The sequence below is a fragment of the Triticum aestivum genome, chromosome 4A (assembly GCF_018294505.1).
Source record: "Triticum aestivum cultivar Chinese Spring chromosome 4A, IWGSC CS RefSeq v2.1, whole genome shotgun sequence".
Lineage (NCBI taxonomy): Eukaryota > Viridiplantae > Streptophyta > Magnoliopsida > Poales > Poaceae > Triticum > Triticum aestivum.
Genome location: NC_057803.1, coordinates 619,878,368 through 619,888,658, shown reverse-complemented (window position 1 = coordinate 619,888,658; position 10,291 = coordinate 619,878,368). Strand labels below are relative to the sequence as shown.

Here is a 10,291-nt window from a genome sequence, read left to right as displayed (position 1 = left end):
AATTGACCCCTTCGCAACGGCCATTTGGAAGAACTATGCACCCAACAAATGCAGAATTTTTCTTTGGCTAGCACACAAAAACCGGCTATTCACCAACGAAAGACGATTCAAAAGGGGGTTAACAAACTCCGTCTGTTGCCCGTTCTGCCTGGATACAGAATCAATCACTCACCTCCTCCTGCAATGCCACCACCTGCGTCCGTTTTGGAAGAGCTAAATTCAATTACTGCCACGCTACCGACGGACCTACACCAGCTCCGGGGACAGGGCCTAACCAACAAACCTCGCTCCACGGTTATCATTGCTATTCTGTGGAATATTTGGAAAAGAAGAAATGCCAAAGTTTTTCGGAATGAACTTCAACCGATCAACCTCGTAGCCCGCTCGGCTGCCGGCGACCTCATGCTTTGGTCCAATAGATGCTCCAATGAGCAAATTCTGCACCTTCTTCGAGATTGGAGTACCATGTTGTTCCACTTATCTATGAGATTGTAGCTTAATTGATTTGTACTCTCAACCTCCTTCCCTTTCTCTGCCTTGTAAATGTACTTTTTTATCTATTAATGAAATGGTTCAGGCCAGCATAAGCCCGCCGTAGTGCCGTAAAAAAAAACAAATGGTATACATCAATGCAGAAAGAGTTTGGCAGGCTCATACTTGATCCAATTCAAAGATATTGCAGCTCATAAGGGTATGCCAACTAGGCCTTCAAGAAGCAGCACCGCACTCAAAAGCCGTCAGGTGAAAGGAAAACCATTCACAACATAGCTTTCTAGTGCCGCAAAGAAGGTATGTAAAACAAGAATTTGTTTGAGCCGACGTTTCCAAAGATATAAGTATTGGCAATCATGATGGAATCTGTCAACAAGTTCACCATCGGTGTCAACATACAACAGCCATCCGCCAAGATTGAGCAGCAAGAAGACGTCACCATCCACAGACACAATGCTGGCATCCCAATAATCCTTGCACCTTCCTGAACGGTCCCTGATTTTTTCAACTAGCATTTCGAGCCGGCACTTGTAGTCCCAAACCTTGCTTTCATAGTTCTGTAACACCCATATATGAACAATTTTCATGGCATCATTGTAGCTATAGATTCCGATCTTGTCATCCATCTCAAGGATTTTTTTGAAAAGGAGAATATATTAATATGAAGCAGATATCAATTATACTCAGACTCTGCACCAACAAGATGTATAAAAACATTCAGGATGCACACAGCCAAAAAACTAAAATAAAAAGAGAAAAAAGAGACCCTGCCACGGTGAGCAATCACGCGTAGCAGTAGCACTCTAACCACCACCAAAGACAACATTCGGACTACAAAGAAGGTTCTCCAAAAGCAACGCCTCCAGGAAGAAAACAATGCACAAGCGTTGTGGTTGCCCGATCAAAGATAGTAGAATTTTCGCAGCTGCGGGGGCAGAAAATTAAGTGGGCTGGCTTCGCTGGGCCACAGTGCGTGGCCCACGTACGAAAATTCTTTTTCTAGCAGACAAATGCATAAGAACTTAGTACCACCTCAGATAGAAAAAATTCTTTTCGGCGATGAACGGATGAAAAAAATTGACGAGACGCACATTGCTTTATTAGTAGGTATAGAAATGTTTTTCGGTGTCAAATAAGAGTTAGGACATCTCCACCGGCAACCCGCAAATTTTCTCCCACATCCATCGCGGATAGGGGGGCCAGTCCGCGGACACGGATGTGGGAGGACACCATCCAACCGTAGCGGCATACATCCAGCCTTTCTCTTTTTTTTTCTAAGTCCGCGCGATCAAATAGCCGCATACAAAGGGTACATCCGTTCATAGCCGCGGTGGCGAAGGCAAGATAGAAAAAAGAAAGAAGATAAAATGGGAAGGGTGGAGGCGCAGGGTCCGAGAAGGGTTTTGAGTGAGCCAGAGGTATTGGAGTCTTACGTGTGTGGTGTGCAGACTCCCGCAAACCTCCCCCACTTTTGTCTCCGGTTTGCGAGAGAGAACGCGTCCGGACCGCCCGCGGACCGATATAGGCCCGCGTTGGATGGCTTCCGCGGTCCAGACAGCGCAGTCCAGACGAACGCGGACGGTTTGCATGTCCGTCTTGAAGATGCCTTAGTAGGTAGTTTCCTTCGTTAGCCTCCCACACCATCGATGGTTGTTTCTCATAAGAAAAAATAACATTGATAGGCCTCCCTCCCACCGGTCGAACCTCGTCCTCCAACATTTTCTCTGTCCCGCATCATCACACCAGAAAAACCGGTGAAAAAAACACGCATTGAAACCCAAGCACATCCTCGTACGCAGGAATCCGGCGTATCTCCCGCGCCTGGATCCCCGTATCTCTCCCTTTCCTTTTTGGCCATCTCTCTTTCTCTCATGCCTGAGATCCAATCAAGGCACATAACCCGCCGTCGTCGTCTGCTGGCCATGTTGGTTTTTGAGCTCTAGATCCAAGCGGTTGGACGGCGGCCGCGTGGGCAGGGCACGGGCGCTGCACAGAGCGCGCGCTCTATGCATGCCAGCCACGCGATCACCACCTTGTGCTGGCGCCTGGGTGGTTTTAGTCGCATTTGGCTATGTCCAGTAGCTAGAGGGGGCTAAAATAGGAGTGTTTGAAGCTGTAATTGGGGCCTAGGTGTAGTGAGTTGAGTACAGGTTCTTCTAGAAGGTTCTGGACAGTAGGTGCTTGTTATTTGCAAAATGCAAAAATACCAGAGTTTGGTTGTGAGCTTTGGTGTGATTGGTGTAGTCACTAGGCTGAGTATGTATGCAAATTTGCAGAGCAAATGGGTCCTTCTAGCTAGCACTTGTTGTTCAAAGTGAAAGAATGGACCAGAATGTAAAAGTGGATGAGGGGCTCAAATGCAGAAGTTTCTGGTAGGGCCAGGGACTATTATGAGGTATATTTGACCCAAATAAATTATGATAATTATCTAGGAATTTTCCTAATTTCCTATGTGCTGAAGAACATATATATTCTTTAGGTTATAAGCAAATGTGAGGCTGTCCTAAAGAGGGAGGGAGAGCTAGTGAGAGAGGTTTTTAGTTGGTTTAAATTTGTTAAGTCCAGATGAGTTGACTGAGAAAAATCAGAGTAAAGAATCAGCAAGATCAACTGAAACAGAAGAAAGAAAAAGCAAGGGGCAAAAACAGGGCAACAACAGGGTATTACATCAAGCGGCCTCTTCGCCTAGGGTTTTGGGTCCTCCGGTAGGATGTTCGATCCAGCCTCGCGCCACCGGTGCACGATCCGCGAGAGACCAGCTAATTATGAAATGAATCGTGCTTTATCATTCCAAAGAATTGCGAATAACAACCGCGTTTTGTCATTCCAAAGAATTGCGAAGAGCTGTGCTCGTCCATTTAAATTTGACTGAGTTGCATCTACTCCGACTTTTCAGTTTGAGGTCTTGGACGACGTTGCTATCTGAGCTAGTATGACGCGTCTGGGAAAAAAATGCAACTGTGTCCAGTTACGCGACGGCAAATCTCACCACTAGAAAAATTCAGTGGAACAAAATAAGTAATCCCTCCGTCCGAAAATACTTGTCGAAGAAATGGATGTATCTAGACATATTTTAGTTCTACATACATCCATTTTTATGCATTTCTCCGACAAGTATTTCCGGACGGAGGGAGTAGTATACTTGCTTAGAACATCGTGTTGTTAGTTGTCGATTGTTCAGAGTCGTAGAGCAGCCATGGCGGTGGCGCCACCGCCTCTGCGTTGTTCAGCGCCGCACGCTCGGCTCCCTCCACCGGCCGCCGGTGATTCCTTGACGCCACCGCCCGCCTTGGCCGTGGCAACCTCCTGCAGCCGCCGGCACCATCTCCTTCACGCCATGCCCTATATATGTTGCAAAAGTTTTGTTCAACATGATCGACCTTTGTTGCAAAAGGATTCCTCCACAGAGTGTTCTTCCAGGCAAACAATTCGACCGACCGAGTCGAGTCGAGGAAGCAGCGTCGTGGAAATCCAGATGGGCGGGCGTTTGCCTGCGTGTTCAAATCAGATAGATATACATCCCTGAAATAAATCACCTGATCCTGAGAGCAACGAGCATTGCCAAAAACAGACGACATCGATCAGTAGCCAACATGCATTTGGGTGAGATGGTTTTCTTTCTTGCAGAGTTATTCAGTGGCCTGATGAGCATATCATGGTAAACTAGCTAGATTTCGCCAAAGGAAACTGCCAGTCACATCCATACACTGATTTTCATCTATACAGACGGTTGGCCATCCACATGGCATGACACCCAGTAGCAGATCGATGTTGCAGCTACATCAGAGTGGGTACAAGTTTCTCGATCGTCTCCTCCTGGAGCTTCTTTCTGCTTCCGCTTCAACTCCTTGAGTGACGCCTTCTTGTCAAGGCAGCGGCGGTGGGCTTGCTGGCTTGTTGATGACGATGAAGTTCAGACCGGCGATGTTGTACTTCCAGTGAACAGTTCATGTTTCAGTAGTGACACAAGTGTGCTGGGCAAAGTGTTGAGCTGGTTTCAGCAAAGCGCCTCTTGTTGCTGCAACTTGGTGAGCCCAGGCATAGGCAGTGGTTGGTTGGCCATCCACATGACATCCATCGAGTAGGCCTGGGTACTCCCCTTTTCCAAAAAAAAAATTAACAGAGGACAGATAAATTAATTTTAAAAAATATCATTATTTCTGAATCATAAGTTTGAGAATCTAATAATACATCAAAACTCATGTACAGTACTAGCATGGTTTCATTAGTAAGGTACCTAGAAAATTCTGAAGGATGTAGTCTGATAATCTGGAAAATACATCAAAACTCATGTTCAGTTGGAAATATATATATGATGATTTCAGTGTAACCGAATACCATGCCTAACAGCAAAGCAAACCAGACTAAATTCTGACCCGGTATGGTCGCCATGCATTTTAAAAGAAAGCAACAGAGACGATCAAACTCACAATTCGACCGAGTCGAGGAAGCAGCGTGTGCGTGCAGGATTGAAGAAGTTGGAGACGATCAGTCGGGCTTTGCTGCCAGTATGATGTCACGATGATCATCGTTCTTCTTTCAGAAATTAAAATGTGACCAATGTGGAAACAATGGATTTCTCGCGGGTTGGAGCTGCTATAGTTGGATTTGACCGGTTCTTTTACTTAACTACTACTGTACATTGAAGTTCAGTAAGCGCGTCATTGTTGTGTCCTCTCGTCTTCAAAATAAGTATCGAATAAACAAAAAAAGGACAACAACATCAGATGTTATGAATGATGATTCAGCAATGGGTGGTTGAAATTCAGATGGGCGTTGGCTGCATGTATAGATATACGCTTCGTTTGGTCCAAGACATGCAAGAGCAGGTTGATTAGCTTTCGGCTTTGTCTACAGAGCTTGGTTGGCTGAATCCATACATCCCTTATCAGTGTATGGAGAGCTATCTCTCGAGCACAGGTTGAGGTTCGTCCTCAATGGGAAAATGGAGCACCTAACAACGCATCTTCGCCCTTGCTTCAGCTTGGTTAATAACATCTTGGAGTACTGATTTTTTTTTTCTTTTGCCACGACTTCTATGAATGTCATTTTTTATGAAAATTTGGAGCACTGAGAACTTTCGTCAATGTTTGCACCCAAAAAAACACAAAATTTTTATATGTTTCTCATTTTTTCTTCCGAATTTTACTGTTCATCACGAGCTCAAATGAGCTCGGGAGGCAGAAGATGACTTTCGCCCTGATAGTTGCATTCGCTCACCGAAATACTGATCACATGGTACTCTCTCTACGCCCAATGGACCTCCCTCTACCGCGCCAGGAAGAAAAGCTGGATCGACGTGTTATAAGCCGTCGCCGTAGCGGAGAGAAGCTAGATGGCTTATGGATTGCTAGCTGTTAGTATTTTGGTACCAACATGCCAAACTAGCGGAATTCTTCACCGGGAAACAACATCTTGAACTTGGAAATGATCGTTTCAATGAAAACTGTCTATTTATATGTTTTTTCCGCCCGGTGAGTAGATACGAATCGAGGTATTGATCTACCAGGAGGGGGGTTCGGCTACACCCAGCTCTTTCTCATATAGCTAAAAAAACCAAGTTCTTGTCAAAGTAAAATACTGGGGCAATCTACTCATATCAAGCAGGTCTTAGCGGAGTCCAATTTATCAGTTTCATTGTGACCTTTATTCTGGTTAGGGGCAAGCAAGAAAGGGCGAACACGGGAGAAAGGCCATGAGGATGGGAAAATCAAAATAAAATCTTTTTAATTAGTTCTCCTTTTTTGGAATTTTCTTATTATCCTTTCATTTTTTTTACAGAATATTTTTCAAACTAAAAATAAAAAATACAATACAATAGTCAATATTCCTTATAATAGATATACTTAATTATATCATAAGAATCTTCCCAGGTCATTCTACAGTATAAACTGGAACAACCAAAACAACCAAAAGAGAGACTACCTTTTAGTTCTCAACTTCATATTTATCCTTTGTAGCACCCCTCATGTTAAACAAATTAATAAATTTTATACAGATCAAGGGAAACTCCCAAAGACGTCACCCCAGGAATTGTTTGCATGAATCACTGCAAATCTAACCTCTTTTGCCCCCATCAATGCTCTGGTACAAAAAGTGTTAGAATTCGTGAGCCAAGCCGCAGAGCAGCAGTGCGGGGGTGCAGAGGGAAGAAGCTGCCTCGATTCCCTATTGCTTGCCAACTCCAGAAATGCTATTACAAGTTCAGTTTAGGGAATTACTAATAATTTGTCTAAAAAGATTGCTGCTCATATCTTCTGCTATTAAGCAGAGAAAAATATCATAGTGCTTACGACAACATCAAAACCAAATCCCCACAATTCTGAAACAGGAGCAATCAAATCAATCAACAGGTAAACACCAAAACTTGTAATAAAACCAGTGCAACACATGATACCACGTAGTAGCTCCGTTACAAAACTGTCTCCTCTTCTCAACTCTAAACTTCTCTCCCTCGCAATAATAAGAAAAGAAAAAAAGACCTATCTAGGCCTGGGGCTGGGGCTGGGCCTGCGACTGCGACTGCGACTGAGATGCGCCACCTAGAGCCGGGAAGTCGGCCGGTGTGAACTCCTTGTCCTGCTTTGGCCTGGGACCTTGCCACTGCCTGTAGTTGCCGCCCTGCTGGTATCCGCCGCCATTGTTGTACCCACCTTGCTGCCTGCGCTCACCACCCTCCTGGCGCTCCTGGTAACCACCATTGCCCCGGCCACCACCATTGTTGTACCCGCCTTGCTGCCTGCGCTCACCATTGTAGGCATCCTGGCGCTCCTGGCCACGGCCACCATTGTTCTCCTGGTAACCTCCATTGCCACGGCCACCGTTGTACCCGCCTTGCTGCCGGCGGTCGCCATTGTAGCCATCCCTGCGCTCCTGGTAACCACCATTGCCCCGGCCACCACCATTGTTGTACCCGCCTTGCTCCCGGCGGTCACCATTGTAGGCATCCCTGCGCTCCTGGTAGTAGCCACCCTGCTGCTTGCTCCCGGCGTCCTGGCGCTCCTGGTACCTGCCGTTGCCCCTGCCGCCATTGTACCCGCCTTGCTGGTAGCCGCCTTGCCGGCGCTCGCCATTGTAGCCCTCACCCCTCCTTGGGGCGCCACTGTCGTTGGCGTTGGCCTCAACGTTGTGGAACACGATGGCACTCTCGCCGCGGCCAGAATTGTAGACCCGGCGCTCAGAGCTGTTGTCACGGCTGCTGCGGCCATTGTAAGAACCATTCCCACGGCCTCCCCTGTAGCCGCCACCATATTGAGGGCGCCTTGGTGGTGTCGGAGGTACGTACGCTGAACCATCCTCATTCTTCAGATACTCCTGGATGCTGACCTGCAGCAAACAGCAGAAGTAAGGATCACACTATCACTAACAAGTGCAATAAAGTAATACTATAAGGAAATGCCTAGATTTCAGTAAAGTAAAACATGCCCCTTTCATATCGCAGCATCAAAATGCCTATTGTTGGTAGACTATAGTTCATACCTTGCGAGGTTTAGCTTCCTTTGCAGCAGCCTCCTTTGCCTTGCGAACATTTTCCGCCTTCAATTTAGCATCATCCTCAATCTTCTTCTTCTCCAAGAGCTGGAGACCCTCAAAATCTACAGCAGCAACCCTCCTCTCCTCAGGTTTAGAGGCCTCCAGAGACTTCTTCTTTTCTTGCATCTTCTCATATTCTTCAAGGGTCATCTCCTGCTCCAAATTAGCACATCAGTAAAAAGCTTGAAAAACAGAGCAAAGGGTCTGTACGAGAGGCAAGTATAGGCAAGTGTAGGAAAGTACAATTTTCTCTTGTTCGATGGGAGCCTCCTGCTCTTTCTCAGCAGTGGTCTCATTAGGAGCATCGCCATTAGAGTCTTCCTTCTTAGGCTTTTGCTTCTTGAGCTTCCTCTTGACAGAGCCACTGATGCACTTGGCCTTATTGGTCTTCTCCTTCTTCTCGGCGCCATCTCCCTCCTTATCAGCGCATTCTCCCTCTGGCTTCTTTTCGGCACCCTCTCCCTCTTCCTTCTTAGAATCATCTTTTTGCACATCCCTGCAACAGTTTCAAACATCAATGAGGTTAACTTAAAGGATAATGGTTACATTTGACAACAAAGCAAGAAAAACTTGTACAATAACCAACAGAAAGGTAAAGGCTCGGTGAAACATACCCTGTAGACTTGTCAGATTCAGAAGCAACATTCTGAGCAGCAGGGGCTTCCTCCTGCTTCTCCACAGCAGCAGGCTCCACCTTGCCTTCAGACTTGGTATCAACATCAGAAGCAGCCACAGAGGATGGCTTGCTCTTAGGAACGTACTTCATGTTGTCCCTCCTGTACTGCCTGTCATCATTGCCGTACCTCTGGCCCTCACCACCATTGCGGTAGTTAGAGTCGGGGGCCTGGTTGTAGCCACCTCCGTTGCCGTTGTTGTTGTTGTAGTCGCGGTTGCCGTTGCCATTGCCATAGTATGGACGGTCGTTGGTGAGGTAGACACGTTGATAGCCATCGTGATAGAAACGACCGTTGGCATCCTCAAAGACACGACTGGATCCGGCCCCACGTCCCCTTCCACGGCCTCCTCTGCCACCACCACCACCATAGTAGCCCTGGCCTCTGCCACGGCCTCCACCAAAGTTGCCCTCCCTTTGGTAATAGTTTCCACCCTCTGAAATATAGCATAAGCCAGTGTCAGATCAGATCAGACGACGGTTGCATACACATACTGGGGAGCAACCAGGGATAAATGAGAGTTCAAAAAAATTTCAGAGCATATTTAATTACAAGCATATTTAATTAAGGCATATAATAAGGTGGTAGAAATTAATCGAGCAAGATGTATGCATGGGTGAACATGAATCTGCCTGCCAGATACTGTGTGGATTGTAATTTAATGACAGCATAAAATTCAACAACCAGGAGACCAAAATTGAATCAGAACCAGAGAGAGGGGACCGATCTATACACCACCGATGTCTAGCACCTGAAAAATTGCAGACCCTAAAACGTACAAATCAAGGCCCTTAGTTCGACCAAAACTAGAGCAATCACGAGTCAGATGCGAGGATCTACAAAGATTTAACCGATACAGGGCGAAACAAAGGCCGGATCCCCGCTACGCTAGAATGCAGCCGCCAGCTGGGCAATCGGGGAACCGGAAGGAGCGATCGGGGCACAGCAATCTACATACATACAGATCGGGAGGGAGCGGGAGAGGGGTCGAGGCGGGCGCAAACCTTGGGGGTAGTGCTGCTGCTGGTCGTGGTGGTGGGGCGGGTGGTCGTCCTTGGGGGGGTTGGCGGCGGCGTCCTTGGCGGCGGCGGCGGCGGCCTTCTTGGCGGCCTTGGTGGGCTTGTCGGGGTCGTCGGGCGGGACGACCTTCTTGACGACGCGGGCGACGGCCTCGTCGCCCGAGGCGCCGTCGGCCAGGTCGAGCAGGTCGAAGATCCCCATCGGCGGCGGCTAGGGTTCTCCGCGCGCCTCTTCCCCCTAAACCCTCGTCGAGTCGAGGCTGATTTGGTGGACGCGGCTTCGGGATCGGGGGCTTGGTGGGTTTGGTTGATTGATGGGTCGAGTTGGGCCGGTGCGCGGGGATTATATAGGTGGGCGGGGCGGGCGCGGGCGCCCGCGACGCGACGGACCCGGCTCGGTTTCCGCGCCCGACTTACCGACCTTGACTCCAGCTGGAGGGAGGCTCCAGTAGCTTCCACGGCGGTTCGTTCGATCGGGTGCGCAAAGGAAACGTACGTGACCGGGTCGGGATGAGGACCGGACCGCTACTACTAGTGGTGGTGTAACCGGGTCGGTCGGGATCTCTCTCTCTC

At 47.8% G+C, this 10,291-nt stretch overlaps 1 protein-coding gene across 2 annotated transcripts; it reads right to left on the bottom strand.

The window, feature by feature from the left end:
• Positions 1–6,834: 6,834 nt before the first annotated feature.
• Positions 6,835–10,043, bottom strand: LOC123087639 (TATA-binding protein-associated factor 2N). Of its 2 annotated transcripts, XM_044509681.1 has the most exons (6): positions 9,704–10,043; positions 8,640–9,135; positions 8,269–8,521; positions 7,972–8,178; positions 7,278–7,818; positions 6,835–7,241 (listed from the first exon to the last, which is right to left on the bottom strand). In XM_044509681.1, the coding sequence occupies exons 1-6, from the start codon at positions 9,918–9,920 to the stop codon at positions 6,979–6,981; spliced, it is 1,977 nt and encodes a 658-aa protein (XP_044365616.1). In that variant the 5' UTR covers positions 9,921–10,043; the 3' UTR covers positions 6,835–6,978. The 2 variants fall into 2 exon arrangements, with proteins under 2 accessions (XP_044365616.1, XP_044365615.1); XM_044509680.1 differs by having other exon boundaries at positions 6,835–7,818.
• Positions 10,044–10,291: the final 248 nt, after the last annotated feature.